We start from the raw sequence: 25,904 nt of genomic DNA on the forward strand, positions 1-25,904 counted from the left end.
AAATTTTTAAAAAGAAAATAAAATAGAAAATTTTCAGATAGGTCCGTCTATTTGGAGTAGCCATGGGGGTCAGGAAAACACTGAGGGGTGCAGCCCAGAGGGGGCTTCGAAGGGAGAGGAGAGAGAAAGCAGTGGTAGAGAAGCTTGAAGAGGAGGAACGGGACAGGAAGGAGTTAAATTAGCATGGGGAGTGGGAGAGCTGGGAAGAGGAGGGGACACAGAAACGTATAAAAAAATCTCTAGAAACTTCTCAAAACAATTAAATGGAAACACACACAGAGAGAGAGAGAGAGAGAGAGAGAGAGAGAGAGAGACAGAGACAGAGACAGAGACAGAGACAGAGACAGACAGACAGACAGACAGACAGACACCAGCGCCCTTACTAGATGCCACAGGCTGACAAATAAAAAGACTGCTTTTGTAGTCTAGGCCTCCATTGAGCTTTCAAAGATCTAAACCATTGCAGACTCTTGCCAATGCTCTTGGTTCCGTCCAGAGCTGGACAGTGAGACCCCATTGCTGACAAGCTTGTATTTGAATTATATAGCACAGAAACAGTAAGCTGGTACTGACCTGGAAGCCCATCTCTATTGGCCAGCTTTCTTAGTGCTGGACGGTTCTACATATGCTACTGGTGGAGGAAAGTCGTTATCAACCTTTCCTGCTGTGAACCTGACACCCACCGTAATGACCATCCTGCTGAGGCACGCTTCCTGGTGCAGTCGTGGCCGGAACAGCGTAGGGGTAATGACTGCTTTCTCATTTGACTTCAGATGAAGCCCACAGCTGGCATCATTTTCAGACTGAGCATCTCTGGCTAAGCTAGTCATTGGCCCTAAAGGAGACCCTCCTATTCTTCTACTAAGTGGACACAGTATCGAACTGACTCCTAAGGACTTCTCTTTACACCCTTAGACCTCTCTGCCCCCGTCTGAGAAGTTTCTGCTTGAAGGAAGCAGTGATTAATACAGAGACCTGCAGCTGACCGAGGTGCGGAGAGTAAGGGGCTGCTGTGGGGTGCTCACCCTCCAGGGAACATAAATGCAATGTCCTCCTCCCCAAGGCTCAGAGATCACGGCAGAAGAAGGAGCAGACAGACTGAGAGCCAGAGGCACTAAACAAATACAAGAGAACAGCGTCCTCTGGAGACAGCAGGACTGTCGCGCACATGAATTTAAAGCGGATCTGAGAGCATGCACCAGCCTCGTGCAAGCTCAAACCAAACCCTAGCAAGGAGAGAGGAGTCTGACGTGAAGTCCCATCCCTAAGCCAAGGAGCTGCTGCTGATGGATAGCTCCTCAGGGAGGGAGAGCTGGTTTTCTTTAATACTGGCCTTAAAGTTGGGGGCATAAAGTTGGATGGGTAGGGAAGGGGGGGGTCTGGGAGGGGATGGGTAGGGCTGAATATGGTCAAACTCAGCTCCTTCTAGGAAAATTCTCAAGTAACTAATTTGAAAAATGCCTCAAGTAGAAAAGAGGCGTTCATATTAATACAGTGTATAACACTGTAAATAAATGTGTACAGTAAATTATCTGTTGAACAGGGAGGGGCGTGGCCAGGATCTTCATTTGCCTACAGGTTCTGGCCACATTTAACAGATACAACAGCTCGTTGTACAACCAGGCTGCCACTCGAGTTTAAGCAAACAATCTGAAGGGACTGAATTTAAATTAATTCAACTTTATTCTGTCCTTAGCTCAAACTCGTGCATTATCTTTGTCTTCCTCAGTGCGATAAAGGTCAGAAGCTTTGCTTATTTGGGGTCAAGACCCCCTGGTCATTTTGGCCCCATCGGGGATCCCTTGCACAGTTTCCAGCAGTACTTTACTCCCCAGAAGTCAGTGAGTCTCTGCTTATCCACACGAAGCTCTTCTGAGAATGAAGCCCGTCTCTGAGCCATGTGGCAGAGTAAAGCACACACGCTAGCCCAGCCAATGGTCCTGTATCAGACCTGCAGCAACTCTCGCATGTGCACCTCACCCATGTCCTTAAGGAATGTTGACTAGTAACTAACGTCTGCATGTCCGCTGTCACGGCCCCACGCAAGAGCACCAGGCCCTGCTGACTAACAGGTTCAAAGCAGCTAAGACCGGCCCTGGCTGAATACTTACTTGAGGAGCTCCTTCTCCCGCATCTCCAGCTGCAGCATGATGGCGCTCAGCTCCATGTACAGATTGTTAGCCCGCTCGAGCTTCCTCTCATAGTGCTCTCGAATATCCAGGGCATGCCTGCCGATGAGAGCACAGCGTCAGCTCTGATGACATGCACAGTGGCTTGCTGCAAAGCACTAGGCCCAGGGAAATCTAAGCTGTGTTTACCCCAAGGGCCCCACCAGCCATTCAGAGAGCCAGGTAGACCACATATAAAGTAAGAATTCAGTCTGTGTGCACTGTATAGTCCTTCATTTGTGCCCCATCAATACAATATAATGTCCTTATATGCTAATGGGAAGAATTTAAGGATAATACTAGGACCACAGACTTATCACTGCACAGAGTGTGTGGTCTTGGTGCTTCCCCGCAGATCCAAATGTAAACCTGTACTGGAGGAGGCGGCAGGGAGGTATTAAAGGGAACCATTGTTTCTCCACCATGTGAGGACACATGTGGGTGCCATGATATGATAATGACATGCTAATGATGTGATAATGACATGCTAATGATATGATAACACACACTAATGATATGATACTGAATATGATAATGATATGATAATGATATGATAATGAATAGGATAATCTTTACAGATACTGAGTTTCCTGGTGCTTTGATGTTAAACTGCTCCACCTCCAGAACCATGAGCAGTACATTTCTTCTGTTTATAAATTGCTAAATTATGGCACTTCTGTTACAGAGGCTTAACTGCCTAATACAGTTGAGGCCAGGAACTAGAACTTGTAAACTCCTAGCTCTGATGGCAGGCACTGAGAACAGTGGAAGTGCTCTAAGAATCTCTGTTGTAAAGGACGTTAAAGGAGGGGACGGCTGACAGGAGGGTAGAGAGTTCTACATGAAGGTGGCTATGCATGTGGTGCACACATTCCACGGTGTCCGTGTGGAGGTCCAAGGTCAACCTTAACTGTTGTTCCTCCCCTACTGCTGTGCCGGGGGTGCTCTCTGTCTGCCTCTGCACTGCACACCCCACACTGGCTGGCCCAGAGCTTCTGGGACTCTCCTGTCTTGCCTCCCATCTTGCCCCAGGAGCTCTTGGACCAGAGGCAGCTTTGCCCTGCTTTGTATGGGCTCTGGCATAATAGAAGAATTCAGTTCTTCATACTCCTGTGGCAAGACCTTTTCACCGAACCATCCCTAACCACAGGGTAACCTTTTATTGTTCATACGTTAATTATTTTTTTAACTGATACAAAAGTTGTGCCTCTTTATGAGGTACAAAGTGATATTTGGACACATGTATTTGTTGTACAGTGTTCAAATCAGGGGCTGGAGAGATGGTTCGGCAGATAAATGTATGGACGGCTCTTCCAGAGGTCTGGAGTTCAGTTCTTGGCACCCCTATCAGGTAGCTTACAACCACCTGCATCCCAGAGCATCCGATACCCCCGGCCTCTGTGGGCATCCACACTCATGTGTTCATACACAGAAATAAACATAATTTAAAATAATAACAGTGGAAAAAAATCAGGGTAACCATGGCAATCTCCTCCAAAAAGATGATTGTTTCTTCATGTTGGAAACCAAATCCTTTCTTCTAGCGTAATTAAAAATTAAAAAATAATCCCAAAGTTAGGTGTGGTGGCTCAGGCCTACAATCCTTGGGCCCAGGAGGCAGAGGAAGGCAGGCAGGTCCTGTGATTTCTAGCAGCATGATCTACATACTAAGTCCTAAGCTTGCAGGGACCACACAGAAGCAAGCAATGAAGGAACCCTGAGTGAGGGGGAAGCGAGCTGGGCAATCAAGTGCTTTATTGTTACCTGTCGTCACCTAGTGTGCACGAGAATCGAGGAACTTTCTTCTAATTATAACAGCACCCGCCAGCCAGCTTCTCCCACCCCATCCCTCTGCACATCATCCCAGACTACTGTAAGCACGGTCCTAGTCTCTGCTTCTTTGAGATCAGCCTTTCCAGACTCCCCAGTATGGTTAAATTTAAGCAACGGAGGAAAAGTGAGTGGAAAGATGAGGGGAGAAGGAAGTGGCGGTTCCCCAGTGTCCCGGCTCATTTCTGAACATGGGGGTGAGAAGAGGGGCGGGGTCAGCTGACCTGAGCTCCTCCCTGCGGCGACGAATCAGTTCTTCATCTAATCGATGAATACAGGTCCCTTCACTTTTGATTTTCTCGAAATGTTTTTTCACTTCTTCTCTCCATTCAGCCTGAGTGATGAAAGTTTAATTTTGTGAATGTCGCAGTTTCTTTCCCTGATGTGTCCACAGGACCATGTACAGGCATTTCCTTCTGTGCCTCTACATGCTCCCCCCGAAAACTTCCTAGAAGAGCTCTGTCAGGGTAAGTGCTCAGGAAGCACTGTGGAATCAAACACATAACATCCTCACAGCTGTAACTGCAAGCCCTGCCCACTGTCCTGACACAGTGCCGTCTCTTTTCCAGGTTCTCCACATCAGAAACAGCACAGGGAACAGGGACCATCCCTCTTGGACAAGCACGCTCGACTGAAGTCAAGAGAGTATGGACGCAGAAAGAAAGTCCTTAGGACTGAGGGTCACATGTCTGGGAGGTTCTGGGCGATCTTCACATCCACTGACACACTGGCTGTGCTTAAGAAAAAGCCTAAGAGAAGGTGTGGAGCACAGTGTCCCAGAGCAAGTGTGCAGCAGAACAGGACACTGCACAGGAATGTGAACTGAAGGAGAGAGGGGAGGGAGGAAGGGAGGAGAGAGAGGGAAGGAGGAGGGAGGCAGCCCAGTAGGAGGCAAAAGAGACAGAGACAGCCCCACTCACACTGTTAGGAGTCCCACAAGAACATCAAGTACACAACCGACTATAACCTATATGCAGAGGATGGGTCAGACCCACACAGGCCCCCCGGTGGTCACTCCAGTCTCTGTGAGCCCGGAAGAGCCCTGCTTCGTTGATTCTGTGGACTGTGTTCTTGTGGTGTCCTCAACGTCCCCTAGCTCCCACAATTCTTCCTTCCTTTCTTGCTGGGGATTCCCTAAGGTCTGTCTAGTGTTTGGCTCTGGGTCTCTGCGTCTGCTCCTGTCCTAACATTTTTTTTTTTGCATTTAATTTAGCACGTTTTCAGTCAATAAATGTATGTCATAAAATGTCTCTTCTGAGAATAAATCTTTGAAACAATATTGGAAGCCACTGCAGAGATGGAAGTCACATCAGAAAAATTCATTTTAGAAACTTAATAACATTAAGTGAGGAAAAGACAGGTGTCCGATATGAAAGTTAGTACTAATGGTTCAATTCTAAGTTGGGCCTGTAGTGCAGGCCTCCAAGCCCAGCTACTTAGATGCTGAGGCGGGAAGAATCCCACGTTCAAGAACTGTCTGTGCTGTAGAGTGAGTTCAAGGCCAGCCTGGGCAACTTAGCAAGACCTTGTATAAAAACAAAACAAAATAAAACAAAACACGAACAACAGAAGTCGAAGGTAAAGCTCAGTGGCAGAGTGATTGTCTAACACTCAAGACGCCCTAGGTTCCATCCCTAGTGTTGACAAAGTGATGGTGACGATGACGATGATGGCTTTGTACACACAGAGGGAGAACTTAGGCCTCCATCTTTACTGTTATGCCTTGTGATCTGGCCTGCCTCTGTTAGGGACAGGGAATGTGTCCTCACTCTGCTTGCTCCGTGCTCACAGTGACAGTGGTTAGAGCACCGTCCTTAGGACATTTCCACCCAACAGCCACTCCTCCCGTTCTCTGACTCCATGCCTGTCGAGCCCACTCTGTCATCAGTCTGATGGCCGGTGACTTGCTTCAGCTGATGTGGCACTACGGCAAGCACCTGTACTGCTCTTGCTTTCTCGATCTGTTTGTCACCATGAAAACAAACAGGAGTGAGGAAGCTGGCTGAGCTAGCCTGTGGCCGAGCTAGCCTGTGGCCGAGCTAGCCTGTGGCCGAGCTAGCCTGTGGCCGAGCTAGCCTGTGGCCGAGCAGGTGGCCAGGGAAGACAGAGGAACTAGCCAGAAGTCAGCACACCTGCTAAGGAGACCACCCGGAACCGGCCACCTTCCTGCTAACCTGGGATCCAAAGCATCATGAAAACGGTCTGGCTTGAACTGCCTACAGAATGGTAGGTTAAACAAATGTGTATTTTTTTTTAAATATTTATTTTATGTATGTGAGTACACTGTAGCTGTCTTCAGACACACCAGAAGAGGGCACCGGATCCCATTACAGATGGTTGTGAGCCACCATGTGGTTGCTGGGAATTGAACTCAGGACCTCTGGAAGGGCAGTCGGTGCTCTAACCACTGAGCCATCTCTCCAGTCCCGTGCATTTTTTTTTTTTTTTTTTACATGTAAGTTGTGGGAAATTTTAGTACAGTGGAGGCTAACAGATGCTTTACAGCCTAATTCTGCTGTGCCTCTGACTGGTCCCCAAGTTCCCACCCTCGTTTCCAGGTTTTGTGCATCAGAGTGAGCAAGGCCTTCATGAAGAGCTGCAGCGACATTGATTCTAGCATAGGCCGGATGCAGCATTCAGACCCTCACTCCTTAAACGACGTCACCAGGATTCACAGTCACGTCTGCCGACTACCACAGTTACTGTCATATGGCGGTTACATGGCTAACTGATCCTTGGCTGTCTCTTCAGTCCCATGAGGTAAGAATGTCCTGGCTTACCTGAGACTTGAAGTACGTTTCTTGAGGGGTGGCAAGCACATCTGCAGAGGCAATGTCCAGATGCATGAGTGTCTGCCGGAAAGAAGGCCGGTTTCGAGGCTTACTCTGCCTAAGAGGAAAGACAGCATGTTCATCTCGGAGGCTGTGTCTGGGGGTAGGGCGTGGGGGCTGTGGTTTTATTCTGCTTTATGAAATACACATTTTATTCCAAGAATTGCTATACCCCAGACAGTTTAGATGTACAGGAAAAACGGGACTAGGATAAGGCTCTACTAATGGCCTGGAAGCGTAGGTCTGTGACCTCCTGGGGACCGTGAAGTGATCTTAGTCTTCAGCTGTTAGGGAGGGGACTGTCTCCAGACATCACAGTGAACCCTCGCTTATATTTTCATCAGTCACACCCAATTCCATGCACAGGAGATGGCTCCACTTTACCATCAGGCACGCCTATTTTGTAGGTAACGAAAAGTCAGAACCAGCATTTGGATGCAAGGTTCTAAAATTTCGCAGCTCTTGTGATCCCACCACAGTGTGGCTCCTTCCAAACCCTGTAGAGGTGTCTCTGCTCTTTTAATAGCTTTTTAGGCAGAGAGTAAGAGAGAACAGCAGCAGAAATGCCTTTCTTACCACGTCTGTTTCATAAGGATTTTGAATCCGTCTGGGCAAGTGGAAGGAACCGGGAGGTGCAAGCTATTGCTGCCAACACCCCAAATGATGGCTGATGAGTCCACGTCCTTGTAGGGGATCTCCCCTGTCAGCAGCTCCCAAAGCACGACTCCAAACGACCTAAGGCAGGTAGGGACGGGGAAGGCGGTTCACTCAGGGGGATGGATTCACACTCAGCCGTCTCAGCACTCAGAGGCTGAGCTGGGAGGATCACGAGTTCAAGGACAGCCTGGGTGCGTGGCAGGTTTCAGGACACCCTGAACTGTATGGTAACTGTATGTAATGACCTATGTCATTAAGACCAAGTAAATTTTATTTAATGTATTTTACTCAAAAAGCAGAGAATTATGCAATGTATTTCATAAAGCCTTCAACACTAGATTGTCGTTCAAAACTAAGTTCTGGTTTTCTAGAAAGTTCCATATATTCATGGAGATGCTGCAGAACTGATCCTGGGTCAAACCTTAGAGGATGTGAAACCGGAAGTGAGAGGCAAAGAAGGGCATTCGAGGAAGGAGAAGCAGGGTGGGAGGGGCAGCAGTCAGGTGGAAGTGGGCGGGGCTTCCAGCCTGCCAGGGAGTCCTACCTACCATATGTCAACCTTCTCAGAGACAGGCTCATTCCGGATCACCTCAGGTGCCATCCACGCAACGGTGCCAGCAAAGGACATCTTGGTGCTTTTATCACTGAGTTCCTTAGATGTGCCAAAGTCTGAAATTTTCACTGCATCTGTGTGAGTCACTAAAACACTTTAAAAAGAAACAAAGACAACAAAGAGATCATTAGTGCTGGTGAGAACTATGAGTGTCAGCAGTGACTGACGCCTCAGCCACCATCTTCTACCCCTCCGAGTCAGTCACAGCTCCCGTTGCTCCTGGGCACCGCATTAGAACCCAGGCACTCAGCCTCCTCCACTTGCTGACAGTGACTTCTGCCAAGCCACACAGTCTTCTAGGCCTCTTTCCTCTCTACCACCCACAAGTGGGACCATGGCATTAGGTGTGTATCACGTTCAAGGGATGTGTCTGAGCTAAGAGGAGTGCTGGGTCTTCTCCATGCCACGGACGGGCACCAAGAACCAAAGTTCAAGCAGGTTCCATACAAGGCATGTTTTGCTTTCACGAGAGCCATTTACAATGCGCCCCGGAACAAACTGCCTCTGCTAGTTTTAAAGGTGGATACAAGTGAGAATGATGATACTTCCGCACCCCTACGCGCGCGCGCGCGCGCGCGCGCACGCACACACACACACACACACCACACACACACACTACACACAAACTACACACATACCACAAACACACATGCATACACACTACACAAAAACTACACACATACCACAAACACACACATGCATACACACCACACACAAACACACACACAAACTATACACACACACCACAAACATACACATATACACACACACTATACACAAACTACACACTTACCACAAACACACGCACACACCCATACACACACTACACACACATACATATACATACTACATACACTACATACACACTACACATACTACACAAGCACACACTACACAAGCACACTCTACACACACACATAAACATACTACACACATACCACACACACACTACACATACACACAGTACACACACACTACATACACATACTACACACATACTACACACACACTACACATACACACACTACACACACACTACATACACACTAGACACACTCTACACACTACACACATACACACACATATACACCACATACACTGCACACACGTGCACACGAATGCGCACACACTGGCTTTACCTGAAGAAACTCTCTCAACATGTTAGAATGTTAATGATTGGGGCACTGGGCCCTAAACACTACAGGGCCCTATCTATTTCTTACGGCCATTCTGAACCTTGTATCAGCTTATTGCTTCCTGTGTTACACTCTCAGAAGCTCAAAGCCAAATCTGAAGGGTACCTCAGATAACTGTACAGAGCCAAATGTGGATTGATAGCTTGTGAATCTGTCCTCCCCTCTGTGCCGGGGACTGAATCAAGCACTCCACCACTGAGCTGCATTTCCATCCCTTCTCTCTAGTCAGTCATTTTTTATCTTGTTGTGTTGTAAACATTTCTGAAAGTCAGTTAAAGTGTTTTTACAGTACAGGAAAACCACAGCCCGAGGTTTCGAGTGGGGGAAAGACCAGCTTTAATTATTGATATGACGAACGATGAATACTTCAGATCATGATGAAGTTTGTGCATAGCTGAATAGTTCAAAAGCCACAGAAGGGAAAGCCTGAGCTAAGAGCCTGGACACGTCCCACCGCAAGGGACAGCTCAACTTCAGTGCTAAGACACGTAAGCAGTTACCCACTGTGTGGCTGAAATGGAATGACAGTGTGAGACTGTCCGCCTCACTTGACACAGACGTCTTTAAACAAGGAACAAGCAGGCGAGCCCCAAGCCCAGGACTCACTTGGGCGACTTGAGATCTCGATGTATAATCTTATGGAGATGGAGGTAATTCATTCCACTGGCGATCCCCGTGGACCAGTCCACGAGCAGCCGGGGCGTGATCTTCCTGCCGGCCCTCAGGACCTCGTACAGCTGTCCGTGGGCACAGTACTCCATGATGATGCAGTAGCACGGGGCCTGAGTGCAAACGCCCCTTTGAAGAAAACATACGGGAGTACATGAGTATAGACAACATACATGCACACACATGTGCCTCGGGAGTGTTTGATCCTTACCCACACGATGTCAAAATAATACAGGTAACAGTTCTTAATTCTTAAATACATGTCTTTCTGGTCTACCAATTTCTCTGGTAAGCACATAGGTGATTTCTACTTTCTCCCTAAGTCTAGACAGCAAGAGGCTGAGCTAATCGGGTAGTCTTGTGTGACACCATTCACTCCGAGACAAAAAGTATTGTTTTCTGAGGCTTGGATAGGCTGGATGGGCTGAGTTTTTTTTTAAAAAAATTTAAAATATTTTCCTTTTAAACATAAACAGATTTTTAATGTGCAGAAAATTAAAGTATATATATATATATATATATATATATAATTTTTTTTTTGGTTCTTTTTTTTGGAGCTGGGGACCGAACCCAGGGCCTTGCGCTTCCTAGGCAAGCGCTCTACCACTGAGCTAAATCCCCAACCCCGGATTTTTTTTTTAAATCTTAGAGAAGCATCCATGAACGACAACTACAAGTAGGTAATTGATCAGCGCATAGAGACCACTCAGGGAATAGCGTAAGACACGTAAGAAAGCAAGGGTAAATATGCCTGCATGGACTCAGCTGGCATGGACAGGAGCGGTCTAGCAGAGACACATCCTGTGAGCTTTTCTCCTCACTTTGACAGATGAGGAGTCATCATCCCACCTGTCCCCTACTGTGACAAGGCTTTCAGGCAGCTAGAAATAACAGCTTTGTCATCAGTTCTAATTGCTACCTTCTCTTGGGATTGAATTCTATTAGAAACAGTCAAGTTGGTTTTTCTTAAAGTAAGAAAATATGACTATTGTCTTCCTGTCTTGTACTTTTTCTGCATGTGGCTCTTACTAACTTCAAATGAATCTGTAAACACAGAAATATGTGCTAAAACCCACCCATGCCTTCCAGAGAGTCTTGACTATGACTGACCGACCAGAGCAACAAATGACACACGACTGTAAATGTGACTGTGCCATGACCCTGTGTGAGGGGTCCTAGGCTCGCCATGCAGGGGGATGATTTGAATGTGTTCAGTTCAGTGAGTTGAGCCCCAGCACAGCTCCTCAAACCCAACAGTGCTGAAAGATGCAGCCTAGGTAGAGGACTGGTAGGGCAGGTGGGAAAACGGTAGGAAGGGAAAAGACAGCAACACACTCCTCCCCTCAGGACCCCTGTCCCCTTAGGATCCGTGTCTACCTCCGTTACTCAGGCACGAGCCTGGGAAGCTCTCCTATTGATGACACACAGCTTCCGGCATGCCAAAAAGCCCAAAGGCATACACCAGTCAGTCGTAGTGATCTGGGTTTCGAAGCTCTCAATCCCTTCTTCCATAACGGAAAGCACAATCATTTCAGTGAAGGAAAATGGAAGAGAAAAGACGGTCTCTATTTGTCTGTCTGTCTGTCTGCCTGCCTGCTGAACATTATCCTTCTGTTAACTTGAAATTTATGACTCTGAAAAATTATATTTAGCCTCTAAAGGCTAACATTTTCACCAGGGCACTTGATGACAGGATTATGACAGTGGCTGTCCTCTGCACAAAAGTCCCTGCCCTGAGCCTCAGTACTCCAGCAGACGCAGGTCCTCCATCCCACACCCCTTCTTTTGCTGTAAGGATCTCACGAGGGAATCCAAACAGCACTGCATAAAACCGTGCCCAGGAATCAACTCTATTGCTTTCTCGGGGATATGAGTCACGTGGCATCTTTACTTCATAAAAGTAGTTTTCCAGAGGAGGAGCGCTTGGGGCTGCTGGGGAAAGTTTCTTGCTCCTGAGTTAAGGAAGGACAAATTGTTAACTTTTTTCCATGTTTGCTAAAGCCTCATTGGTTGCACCATACTACCTCCCAAAAGTTTAGAATAGGGTCCGACATGCTAAAGACAATTTTCTGTCTTCTGTCTCACTTGGGCTACAATTCCAGTCCTTCATTCTTCCTCTTTAAAGCCAATTCCTTTCTCTTGTTCAGGCTTGTGGATGGACAGCTAAAGTCTTTTCCTTTCTCTTGTTCAGGCTTGTGGAGAGACAGCATAAAAACAGACAAGGCAGGGAGCTCAAGGGAGCGGCTCAGGCGGATGTAGACGCGCCTGAGCCCGGCACTTCCGGCCAGTTGCTGCATCGCGCTCGTGGTCCCGTATGAGCACAGCCACCCTCCAGCTCCAGTGCTTTCCACAATTTTACCTGAGACTGGCCTCTTCAGTTAGTACCTTTCTTAAACCCTGGGTTGTAACCCCTCGTGGGGCCACTCACCTCTATGGAGGGTTCAGAAAGCGTATGGCCACAGTAACATGTTTCTGAATGTACAGTGAGCAAAATTAACTCAAAGTCAAACACACAGCGAATCCGGCCTGCAGTCAGCCACAGAACACCAGCAAATGCTGTAATACCTCAGCTCACACTACAGACTGCACATTGCAGACTTTCATTTTTACCGTACAGAAAGACAATAATTCAATTATGGAAATAATTTAAAAATACTTAAACGCAAAACTTAAAACGCAAATACTTTAGTGTTTTCTTGTCATTTTTCAGCGGGTAAGTGCAAATCAGTCTCCCTTTGGATTTTTGGATTGTACTGTGTTAGAATGCTGCATTTTATGTACCTCTGTGTGTGTGTGTGTGTGTGTGTGTGTGTGTGTGTGTGTGTGTGCATGTGTGTATGCTGGTCTATGGGGCACACAGGGAGACCAGAGGTTGACATTAGGGAATCCTTCTTTTTTTTTTTTTTTTTTTTTTTTTTGGTTCTTTTTTTTTCGGAGCTGGGGACCGAACCCAGGGCCTTGCGCTTCCTAGGTAAGCGCTCTACCACTGAGCTAAATCCCCAGCCCCAGGGAATCCTTCTTAACTATTACACCTTATTTATTGGGACAGTGTCTCTCAGTGACCTGACCTTGGCGTTTTGTCCAGACTGGCCAGTCTGTGACCACCAGAGCACCAGGAATATGTTACTGATCACTGAGCACTGGAGTTTTGGGCAAACACCCGTACATCCAGATTTTAGGGAGCTGGGATCTGAGCTCTGGTCTTCACGCTTGTGTAATAAGCACTTTACTTACTGACCATCTCCCCAGCCCTAAAATGCTTGACTCTAAAATTACTATTTGAGTTTCTAACTTGATATTCATAAAAGGCCATGGAATTAGTTTTATCTTGGGATTAGGACAGAATTTCCAATGATTTCTGAGACAGCCCTGAACATGCTTTGCCATTTTGTACTATGTATTTGTGTGAGTGGTGTTCTCAGCACGAACGGCTATGAAATCAAAGTATCAGGTGACTTTGAAAAACGTTGGAGATAGTCTACATCCTGCAGCATTAAATATTCAGCCAAGACTTAATTCTCTTTTTTAAAGGTTTATTTATTTCTGTGACTGTCTTCAGACACACCAGAAGAGGGCATCGGATCCCATTACAGATGGTTGTGAGCCACCGTGTGGTTGCTGGGAATCGAACTCAGGACCTCTAGTAAGAGCAGCCATCTTAACCGCTGAGCCATCCCTCCAGCCCTTCAATTCCTTATGAACAGCAAACTAGCACTCCCAGCTCGTTACCATGGGAAGTTCCTTAGTGTCTAACGAATGGTCAACTTATATACAGTGAGGAACTGCTAAAGGGAATTTCTCTACGACTCAGTATTAGGAAATGCTTGGCTTACATGGGCAAGAAAGGGCTGTGAGCAGAAAGAGTTTAAGAAACCGTGGATCCACACGCACACTCGAACACCACTGCTCTGTGAAATGAGTGCATCACCACCAACTCCGACTGGATTTAGAAAGCCATCTTTGGCGTTTGCAGGAGAGGGATAAAGTAAAACCTGATAGAGGCACGTGTCCTCGTGAGTTACGATTTAAGAAGATGTGAACACACGCAAATCTGTGTCTCACAGAGGGAGGACTGGTTACGTCACCTCAGATGTCAGGATTGTCGGAACTGAACTTCAGGCTGTTGTTGGGAGCACTGTGAGGTGACCTTTGACGTCCTACAGATGTGGCCGATCTACGGTGTCTGGCAGGGCTTGCCTCCCTCCCTCCCTTCCTCCCTCCCTTCCTCCCTCCCTTCCTCCCTCCCTCCCTCCATGCCCTTGCAAGATGAGCTCTTAGATTAAAAGCTTGAGTATGACTCAGGCTTTGCAGTCCTTCAGCACACTAGGAGCCTACGCGTATCAAGGGATTTTGAAACACCTTCCGGTGCAGAAACCTAAGTATAGACAGTGGGGGAGCACACTTGCTCTGTTTTTCTAAAACCCGTCCCCAAGCAAAGTCACCCACCCAGCCAGCCACCACCCATTCACCCCCCCACCCCCCAGCCGAGCAGCCCAGCACAGCCAGTGCCGACCTACTTGAAGGCGATGATGTTAGGGTGCTTCAGCTTCCTCAGATGCTTGATGTCCGTCTCATTCTGCTCTCTCACCTTCTTGATGGCCACCTCCTCTGCTCGGAATTTGCCCAGGAAGACGGCTCCCTGGGCTCCACTACCCAGCCACTGCAGCTCTGAGATTTCCTCAAACGGCACTTCCCAAGTGTCTAGGCGCAGGAAGGAGAAACAAGCTCAGAAGTTGCTGAGACCGTTCTACAGGCCATTCTGAAGGTTCCGACTTCACCCCGGCTGGAACGACCCTGCTCTCTGATTCCCACCAAAAGATGCGGCCTCCCTTTGAGAGTTGGTATTACAGGCACCGGTAGTTATTCATTTTTAAATGCTCAACTCAAGCTGGCCTGAGATTTCAGGAGATCGTCCTCCAGAAACCCATACTCTGACACCTGGCGACCTCTCCTCTACGTTAAACAGGGATAACCAGTCGCCCTTCTGTCTCCACGCTGCCATCCTTAACCCTCCACTACAGGTGCTTTTTCGTTCTTCTGAACTACTCATGCAGATGCTCAGTGGATCCTGCCTGGATACATCTCGAAGACCTCCTCCCAACAACCAGACTGTGCGTAACACTTTTCTTAGTGTTTACCCTTTACTGAGTACTTTCCACATGCCAGGAGCTAGCAGAATGATTTGCATTTGACTTGTTTAATTTTACCACCTTTTGTCTCTGGCCTTATTTTTTTTTAATCTACTCATTCCTATTGGTGTGTGTGTGTGTGTGTGTGTGTGTGTGTGTGTGTGTGTGTGTGTGTGTGTGAGCACGGGGCACATGCATACACATACACATGAACATATGCATACAAACATCATGTGGAAGGCACAGGACAACTTTTCAGACTCATTTCTCTTCTATCCCAGAATCTGGGGCTCAGTCTCAAGGTTTTTTTTTTTTTTTTTTTTTTGGTTCTTTTTTTCGGAGCTGGGGACCGAACCCAGGGCCTTGTGCCTCCTAGGCAAGCGCCCTACCACTGAGCTAAATCCCCAACCCTCAGTCTCAAGTTCTTAGGTGTGGGGTTTGAGTAGGAATGTCCCCATAGACTCCTGTTTGAACTCTGGCCATAGGGAGCGGCACTTTTAAGACGTGTTGCCTTGTTGGAGGAAGTGTGGGAAGTGTGGGGGTGAGATCTCTATGCTTAATCTCTTGGCTGCCTTCAGATCCATTCGTAGAACTCTCAGCTCCTCCAGCACCATGTCTGCCTGCCTGCTTCCCGCCTTGATGATAAAGGACTGAACCTCTGAAACTATAAGCCAGCCTCAGTTAAATGTTTTTCCTTTATAGGAGTTGCCTCGGTCATGGTGTCTCTTCACAGCAATGGAACCCTAATGAGACATCAGGCTTGCACGGCAAGAGCTTTTACCCACCGGCCTAGTCATAGTTAAAGAGGAGAGCACTAAAGCACAGGGTTGAGTGACTACTCAGGGTCATACGACTGGTAAAGCAGGAGCAGCCATTCTAGACACAGCACCTCCTCTACTGTCCTCCACTGCCTGCTGTGCATGACAGAGCCGGGGAGGCCCTGGGTATTGGGCACAACCTGTCCAGGCAAACTGCATTGCTCTCAACTTTCGCATTCTTTTAAAGAATACTTTTTTTAAAAAAATGTATTCTAAGTATCATTGGTATTTCATATTAATATTTACTTTTTTCTGTATTAGTTTTTAAAATACAAGCTTATATCATTTTTACAATGAATAAAATGGTGTTTTATTTTGAGATACTGTCTTGTGTGGCTCAGCTGTATCACTGAGGATGACGCTGGCCCTCCTGCCTCTACTTCCCGATTCCTGAGCTCACAGGCACGTTCCACCACTCACAGGGTAAGATATTACAAATAAACAATGTATGTAAATATATAGATACTATACAAATATATAAAATAAGGAAAGAATAGACATGTAAATAAAACACTTTAGAAATCCACTAATGTACTTTTAGCTTACAAAACCTAAGGAGTGCACCTCCTTTATGTCCCCTCCCACTTCTGAAGAAAGCATTAATTACCACAAGAAGCAGACACAGGACAGCAACGTCACAAGAGATTCCAGAATCACCGACAAATGGCCCGTGGAGCACTAACCGAAGTTGCTCTGACTTCTTCACCGTGAATTGGTTCTGGTCTTAAAAACCAAATGAAATCCCTGCCCACTGCACCCATCAGAGAGGAGGGAGAGTCACTCAGCATCCAGGAGAGAGGCACCCCTCCTTCAGTCAGTTTCCAGGAGAGAAAGGCACCCCTCTTACGGTTCTCTCTCCTGAGAAGTCCTCTCAGGTCTTAATAAAACACTGCTTCTCATAACGGTGGCTAAAGCCTGACCATGACACAACGGGAAGACCATGCAGTCTTAACCACCGAGCCATCTCGGCAGCCTCACCCTCTAACTGCGTATGAAAGATGCCTTTTCTTCTTCATATCGTTTCCTCAGAGTGGACCCCTAGGTCAGAGTAGAAACACTCTCCTGACCTTGGGGATAAGGCATTCCGAGCGGTCCACAGAAGGATCTATGTGTTTGACGCTGACAGCACTGACGCCCAAATACACTGGTTTTATCACTCTACGGCAGTAATGAGCATATTAATTATTGTTTCATTCTAATTTCCAACTTCCTGTCCACTTGTCTTCTAAGTGTGAATGGTTTGTCAGTGACAAACGTTTTGTTTAGCACCCACATCTGCTTGTCAGAAGTGCTGAGGCTCGGGGAGCTCATCTGCTCAGGCCGTGCATATATTCTCCTAGCTACCACTTCCTCTGTACTCTTTTCTGGTCCCTCAGAGTCTGCAGTCTGTCTTCTGTGCTCCCCTGTCACTGATTTTTAAAGATGGATCCATGGTAAAGACTCTTGCCATCAAGTCTACGGACTTAAGTTTGACCCCTGGGTCCCCCAGTACAGTAGAAGGAGAGAACCATAAGTTGTTCTCTGACCTCCACGCCCATGCTGTGGTGTGCACATACAAACACACATGTGCGCGCGCGCGCACACACACACACACACACACACACACACACACACAAAATAAACGAAAAAAATTGTCTCTATAGTCATGTAGAGTATTTTGGTATATGGTATAAAGGCTGGTGTAAATCTATTTTTACCTATACAAATATTTAGTGATTTGTTACGTAATTCTTTCTTTTCAGACTGCTTTATGGTGTTCATACTATAATTACTGTATTTTCAGAAGTGATGTCTATTAATTAGTAGTTTTATAAAGTGGGAAGTGAATTATTAAACTGAAAATGACACTCATTTGGCATTGACTTCCAGTTCACAGTATCATAATAATACAATTCTCCACTAATGACAGCTCACGCTGCAGCCATTCATCTGCAGTGAAGCCTCGGCCAACCCCAGAGATAAAGGGTCTGCATGGGGGCAACTGGAGAAGCACAGAGAGCATGATCCGGGCACTCAAGCCATGCTCCTAACAACCTTTTGCTTGAACTGATTACCAGAAGCAAAATGGAGTGCTGCCAGTTAGTCCTCTTTGTCTAATGTCAGGTTAACTATCGTAATTAGGAAGGGACCTGACTAACACTGATAGTTGAGCTATAAGGAGAGGCTAAAAGGAGAGGCCAAGAAGCAAAGGAAGGAACAAAGCAGAAGGAAGAGAGTCTTGACGACACATAGAATTAAGCTCTGAGACGACCACGAGTGAGATCGTTAACTGGATCCCAGCTGCCCGCTGCTTTTACACCTGTACACCGCACTTCCCCAGAGCTCGTCTGTTCCGTTTAAGCACCATGACTTCTATCTGTTATCTGATATCACTGTAATCCACAGACTGGGAAGCCCCTCAGACTCAGCTGCTTTAAGTCTTTGTGGACTCTGACGTGGCCACGGCAGTGTTTGTCAGCACTGCAAACTCCTCGGCAATAAAAGGTTTCGGCGTACCGCATTAGCATCACTACTAAAACATGGCAGCATGCTAAAAGGAAGACTCAGACTTGATTCTTCCAGAGTCTACTGATACTTGTGATCCGTGCCAAACGCAGGGGCACATCTCTCATCCTTTGGTGGCCTGTGATGCAGGATTAAAGATTAGCATCTTGATCCTGACAAGAAAGTACACCTGATCCTGGCCGGCAAGTCAGTTTTCGGGACCATAGCAGCACCAGCCTTCGGTAGGAGACACAATAATACTGATACACTGGGCCTGTGTCTTAGTTATTTCCAAAATGAGCCTTTCTGAGAGTCACATGATCAACTGGAATATAAGCTAAGTACAAATTTGTAGAACACAGAAGTCAAACAAAGGGCTTCTTTGAGCAAGCACGGGTAAGAATTTGTCTGAATCTAAAACTCGGTGATATACTTGGATTCCGAGCTCTCCAGGTCAGGATGCAAATTAGTACTGGACAAGCAGAGGCTCTGAGAACCAAGTGGAGCTTACTGAGGAAACGTGCTGTTTGGTTCTGTGAGAAACAGAGAGCAAAGCACTTCTAAAACAGACCACGGCTAGGCATGGGGATACATGCCTGCAATCCCGGCACTCTGGAGGCTGAGGCAGAAGGGTTGCTTGCTGAGAATTAGAGGCCAATCTGGGCTACACAGTGAGTCCCTGGACAGCCAGGGCTGCAAAACTAGACCTAGCCCCACCAAGCAACACAAAAATTACGTTAATAAGTAAGCTGAGGGCTGGGGTGCGGTTCAGGGGTGCAGCTGTGTACATGTGGAACATTCGCCCCTCCCCGGTCTTGTCCTCTGACCTCCACATGCTCATCCCCCAGGTGCATGCACACAGATGCTCACACAAAACAGAGAATAAAAATATAATAAAATAAGAAGTGAAGTAGCAGACCACATTCATTGTAATGTAGTTTATAGTCACTAACGGTACAGGCAGGTGTGAAGCCAAACGTCAGCACATTTAAATGATTACATATTGTATCGCCATTAGAAATTATGCTTGCTGAAGGGGTCCAGGCCTGTCTCTGTGTCTAGAGTCTTTGTCTAACATACGTAGGGCACTGGACTCAATCCCCACCCAGCACTGCCCCACGTCATAAAACATAAGGATGCTGAAGAGGCGCACCAGAAGTGGAAACACCTTCACGATATGGAGTAAGCTCCTCTTTCCAATGCTGGAGGCTCCCCTGGCTTCAGATGTGCCGTTGGAGGCTCTAACATTAAGCTCGAAACCCATACCTTTACATTTTCCCAAACAGGGTCTCATTCAGGTGCTTCGGCTAACCTTGAAATCATTATCTTAGCCTGGGAAGGCTGAATTGTGATCTTCCTGCCTCTCAAGTAGCTGGATTACTGACATGAGTCAGCAGCATGCTATTTAACAAAATAAACACAAAAACCCTCCCCATAGCAGGTACAGCTGTGGGAGGGGTGGGCTCAGCCAGCTGCCCAGTACTCGGTTCAACGGGATGGACTCTGTGCTCACCGTGGACATCAAGCTGAAGAGCAGAGACATTTATCTTCATAGTTTTTGAGACAGTGTTTCATTATATAGTCCAAGCTATTCTAGAACTCAACTGTGTAGACCAGGCTAGACTTGAACTCATGATTCTCGTCCATCAGCCTCCCTAATACAAAGATTAAGCACATATCACCATATCCAGCCCGACACAGTGTTAAAATATTAATGACTATTATTCCTAAGGTAAGAATGACTGATGAGTTTAAATTTTGGTGGGGAGATTGAGTCATTTTCTTTTAGAGAGCAAACTATAACATCGAGAACATTAAATTTAAATCTTTAAAATTTTAATATTAAAATATTAAATTAACAGTGTTTTTTAATTTTAATAATTTTAGTATTTTAATATTTAATGTTTCTTAAATGACAGGTTCATTATGTTGTTTAGGAATGGCCTAACTTAGTTCAAGCAACCCTCCTGCCTCAGCCTCTGAACGGTTGAAACTATAAGTCCACATTACTATGCCTGACTCTTTGACCCTATAAATTATCAGTAAGAAAACCTAAACATGCCCATGGTGCCAATCACTCATAAGTCATGTGTCTATACAATTATATTAAAATATTAGATATCTTCAAAGACGTGTGATAACAGACATCTTGCCTGAGATAAACGAACGGGAACTCCCAGGCTTCTCCTTATGACCTTATGTGTGCCCTCGACTCACCGTTAGGCTGCTGGACCACAAAGTTTATTGGACTCCAAATGAGAAGGAACACCTAAGTATGAACTCGCTCCACTGGGAGTCTAGAGGAAACTGAAATGGGGTGGTCATCTGACCTCACTGTGGGCCTACTCCATAGATTACCCAGTTACCACTCCGTAAAGATTACCCAGCTACTGATGGGGTGGAGGGAGTGTGGTTCAAGAAGCCCCCTTCCAGCACACACATGCTGTAGCGTACCTTGCTGCTGCAGTTTGTAATCCGTGGAGTACGCCTTCCCGATGATGTTCCACACGGGCCTGAGGCAACCAAAGAGTCCTTCGAGAAACCCACCGCTGCCGCTGCCTGACCTGCTGAACTGGATCTTGATGTCTTCAGGTCCGTTCGTGTTCTCTCCATCCACGGTGTTGCTGTTCCCTGGAGATACGGTCACCTCTGATTCGTCCTGTTCCCTTAGCTGAAGGACACTGTTCTCAAACTGGCTCCTGGAATCTTCGCTTACACTGGTCAGCACTGTTGTGGAGACCGGGCTGCCCGTGATCTCCGTCAGCTCTGACTGTATAGCCACCACCCTCTCCTGCGAGTCCTCAGGGAACTTGGGGGAAGGGTGGTTCCCCATAGCCGCAAGCTCATTTCGTCCACCAGAGATTTTGTTCTCAGTCAAGGGCAAGTGTGGCAAAGAGGAGCAGCTCAGGTGCTCCTGAGGGTTGGCCATTGTGCCATGAGGGTGACCCAGGTCCCGAGATGACGGTCAGAGGACTACGGAGACACAGGTTTGATGCAAGAGAGGACTCCAAAACCTGGAGAGAAAAGGAGAACATGAGGCCACTTTTTTCTTTGTATCCACACTGCTCCACTTCTGTTTATACAATCAAAACACTGAAACAGGGCTGGAGAGATGTTCAGTGGTTAGGAGAGCTGAGAGCTCTCCAGGGGACCTGGGTTTGATTCCCAGCACTCATACGGCAACTCACAACTCCAGTAACTCCAGTTCCAGAGTATCCGATAGTTATTTCTGAACTCAGGGGTTCCAGAATGCACATGGTACACACACACACACACACACACACACACACACACACACACACACACACACAGGCAAACACATATAAACATAAAAATAAGTCAATATTGTTTTTAAAAAACCACTAAAACCAGGAGGAGGTTGGGCAGGTTTATTACATACAATGGAACACAGGGCACCAGGGAAAAGTAATGTCCTTGCTATCATGAGAAGCTGTTCACGACATAGTATAGAGAACAGTTAGGAGAACATATGTGGTGCATGCTTGAGAAAGTATTAAAAGGATATAAAAGCACATATTCCAGAAAAGAAGCTGGGAGGAGTCATACAAAAAAAAGAGAACAATAATTCATTTCCGGGAGTTGAACTTGTAAGCTAAGTAGATTCAATTTCCATGGTGTCCCAGCATGCTCTATTACCTGTCTTTTTGTTTTGTGGCAGATTGACACATGGTCCTCTCTTCCTTCTCCCTCTATTAACACTTTAGTCAGGAAACATTTCCAGATCACTAAGGAAAGCCAGCTTGTTGTGACACATACAGACCTATAACGTATAGACTATTGTGTGCTGCAATCCATCCTCCTCTGTGTTCTGGTGTCTTAAGCTGGCACAGTTTCTCTGCAGCTCTCAGTTCATACAGACAAAGCTACAGGTGCACGGCAAGGCGAGTTCCCAGGCTACAACGGTTTCTGTCAATCCAGGGCAACACCACTAAGCCCCAGCTTTTTAATTAATCTGACCCACCGGGAACACTGGGGGAGGACTGAACCCCTGAAAACAAAGATTTGCCGTAGATTAGTCAGATTGAGAAAAATCAATCTCAAATTTGCTGAAAGTAGGGTAAGACTCTTATCCCAGAAACAACAACAAAAAAAAAAAAAAAGAAAAAAAAAACTGGCGGAGGAAGTAATATCAGACTAGAACGCTTTTGCATAGCAAAAGAAACAATCTACCATCTGGAAGAGGCAACCCACAGGATGGGAGGAAACATTCATCTGATAAGAGGTAATATCTAGAATACACACAGACCTCAACTGAATAGATTAAAAACGGCGGCGAGCCTGAGCAGGCGGAGTTAGCACCATCTCGATCCCTCCAAGAAAATCTCAGCGGCAGCTTAGCAGGTGTGTGTAAAACCAGAAGCACAAGGAGACAGCGAGGGGGGACAGGGCTGACTCCCCTCAGCAGAATGGATTAGTAGAGTCACTGTGGAAAACAGTATGGCAGTTTTTCGGAACTACCATGTGACCCAGCAGTGTGCTCCTGTCTAAAGGACATGAAATCGGTCTGTCAGAGAGACATGTGCATTGTCACATTTACTGCAGTGTTAGTCAAAATCAGTGAAGACCTAGGGATCCATCGAGGGAGGGATGAATAGAGAAAATGTGGCAGATACACAAACACTGTATATTATATGGTGCACTGTTACTCAGCTATAAAAGGGTGCTGTGCTATCATTTTGACAATGTGGATAGAACCAAAAGACACGGTGAGAAAAATAAGCCAGTCGCAGTGCAGCAGGTAAGACAGGACTGAGCTCCCCATAGGAAGTGACGGTGTGGGCCCATGGTGAATCATAAGATAGTCAGTGTAGCCCATGAGCAAGAGAGAGATGATTCAGTCAGTAGCCTACCAAATAAGTAAAGTGAGAGAGAGGTAGGGGGAACGAGAAGAGAGAGAGGGGCACCAAGGTTACCCTGACTGGGCGAGCAACACAAGACTGCCTCTCCGGTTGGTCTGCTCAGCAAGTTGCCCATGGTATCGTCAAACGACATTTTGGGCAGATGAGACAGCTTAGCAAGCTAAGGCCCTGCCTCCCAGCCTGACAGATGACCTGAGTTCCATCCTAGGAGTTACATGACAGAAGGAGGAAGCCAACTTCCCCGAGTTTTCCCCGACCTCTACACACATATTGTGGTGCATAAGCCCATGTGTGAACACGTGCGCACACACAGACACACACAGACACACACAGACACACACACACACACACACACACACACACACACACACACTCGCACACACCCCACCATACACAGACACTTAAATAAATCAACTCAAAAAAAAAAAAAAAAAAGAATGGCCAGTTTCAATAAAGATTGCCTCAGTCTCTATTCAGTTACTGGCGTAAGTCCCCGAAATGCCACTACCCTAGGTGGGAGTGTGTGTGCATCCCTCTCTTTAGAAGGCAATCTGGGAGTTAATCTCACTTTCTCCCCCCCTCCCTTTATTGAAAATAGGCTTTTTTCATACGCTATATTCTGATAACAGTTTCCTCTCCCCCTGCTCCTCCCAGACTCCCCATGTCCCCTCCCATCCAGATCCACACCCTTTCTGTCTCTCATTAGAAAACAAACAGACATTTATGGGCTAATAATTAAATGAAAAACAATACAATAAGATTAAAAAACAAACAAACAAAAGCCCAATAATCTCAGTCTCCTTAATAAATTTTCCTTCATTTTCCTCATGCTTCTCCTTCAAGCCTTTATTCCTCATTAGCATGAGATGCTATGAACCTGGTAAGCCACTGGCTGGGAGAGTGGAGACTGGCTGAAGCAGAACACAGGGAAGGAGCAGGGCTCCCTCACCCTGGAATCCAGCTGAAGCCTCTGCCAACAGAGGGGAATCTCAGCGTGGCCCCCAACCATGTAAGCCTCCGCTTCCCACTCCTTCATTAGCTTGGGACTTCCCAGGAATCTGACCAGGAAGCCCACTGACAGGGAAAGGGCGTGCACTAACCCTGGCTTCTAGTTACACCCAGGGCATTCTGGGGCCGCTTCACTTCTCCCATTCAACAAAGGAGAAAAGAGAAAGGTTTCTTAGCAACCTTCTGAGATGTAACTTGAGAGCCCCCAAACTGTTATATCAGGTTAATACCAAGACAATTAATTATTTCCCTGCTCTCCCATGGGAAGCACATCTGGAAGCAGCTCCCTTCTCTCTGAGTGTTTCTTTCACTGAACACTTGCACCTAAACATACACAAAACCAGCTTCACCCGGTCGCACTGGCTAGACTTAATATTCTCCTTGTCAAAGCTACCTGCTTAGGCTGAATCCCTGGGCTGCAAAGGGTGAGCAGGTAGAACTGTGTCTCTGTCCTCTTGCTGCTGACATGGCGACTGTTAGCCGTCCTGCACCCTGGGACTCGGAATAAAGGATGTAAGGGCCAAAAAGGGCTCTGTTTCCCTTAAAAGACACAACAGCAACTAGTACCTGACAGTCTCAGGCACATGCGGAATCGAACATAGAAAACTGAACAAGAATCAAGAGTAGGGAGCTTGCGACCAGCAGGACAGATCAAGGATGTTCTGAAGGACAGTGTCCCTCACTTTGGCCATCAGATTGCCAAAATGACAGACCCCCAAGACATGGGAAGAGAAAACTGCTGAAGTCCAGGGCCTGGCAGAGGGGAAACTTGTCTCCCAGAGGGAGAGCTGAACTTGTGGAAGGGCCTTTCAGGAGAAACCAGAGCTGATACAATGATGGACTGGCGGCGGCTGCTCAGTGGACAGGACCACACACAGTGGTTGTATGTGACTCTTTATTTAAGTCTGCACATCACGCCAGGAGCTTGAAGGTGGATTCAGGACTGGAGTGGGAGTCAGTGGATCTCTTTGTGGATCCCCTTTCTCAATGTGACTGGGTCCTCCCCCTACCCCTCTCCTATTAATTTATCTCGGTAGTTGGCCTTCTTAGGACAGTTAGCTGTGCCTGACCTGTTAGGGATGCCCGACCTTAATAACTCTGCTATCGCACTGGAGAATATGGGGAGGGGCAGATAGAAGGAGACAGGTCATGGTGGTGTGTGCCTGTAACTCCAGGCCTTGGGGCTGGGAGCAGATGGATCAGGAGTTCAAGATCGCCTGGGCTAAGTGAGAGCATTTCTCAAAAAATAAGACAGAACTAAAAGTATTCTGGGGGGGGGGGGTGTCTCAGCAGACAAAGTGCCTGCCTAGAAAGTCTGGTGATGACATCAGGCCACGGACTGCTCTAAGTTACTCCACACTGTGGAACCCACAGCTCTTCAGGCCATGCCTTGCCCTCAAACACTCCATTTATCAAGCAGCCTCTGCCCCCATTTTAAGGGTAGAGAATGACTGCACACCTGGGTGGACATGTGAACCACACCATCTGTCCTGCAGCATGGCTGATAAACAGTTTATTCCTGGGAGGAGGAAGGGTGCTGCAGGGGATTGAACCCAACTCTTAATGCTAGTGCGGCAAGCAGTTTGTTTAATTCTGATTGCCCTGGTGCAGTAACGATGCA

General features: G+C 46.9%; 1 protein-coding gene across 3 annotated transcripts in view; it reads right to left on the bottom strand.

Annotated features, from left to right (window-relative positions):
- Map3k13 (mitogen-activated protein kinase kinase kinase 13) overlaps positions 1 to 25,904 on the bottom strand; it is a 145,282-nt gene that overhangs the window by 19,921 nt on the left and 99,457 nt on the right. For all 3 annotated transcript variants that reach the window (XM_063270482.1, XM_017597976.3, NM_001013978.2), the window contains 8 exon segments: positions 20,850 to 21,409; positions 14,482 to 14,665; positions 9,902 to 10,093; positions 8,035 to 8,193; positions 7,406 to 7,564; positions 6,779 to 6,887; positions 4,223 to 4,332; positions 2,112 to 2,228 (listed from right to left, as the gene is read on the bottom strand). In XM_063270482.1, the coding sequence (XP_063126552.1) occupies positions 2,112 to 2,228; positions 4,223 to 4,332; positions 6,779 to 6,887; positions 7,406 to 7,564; positions 8,035 to 8,193; positions 9,902 to 10,093; positions 14,482 to 14,665; positions 20,850 to 21,324 (1,505 nt within the window). In that variant the 5' untranslated portion in view covers positions 21,325 to 21,409.

This window comes from Rattus norvegicus, chromosome 11, assembly GCF_036323735.1.
Source record: "Rattus norvegicus strain BN/NHsdMcwi chromosome 11, GRCr8, whole genome shotgun sequence".
In the NCBI taxonomy this organism is placed as follows: Eukaryota; Metazoa; Chordata; class Mammalia; order Rodentia; family Muridae; genus Rattus; species Rattus norvegicus.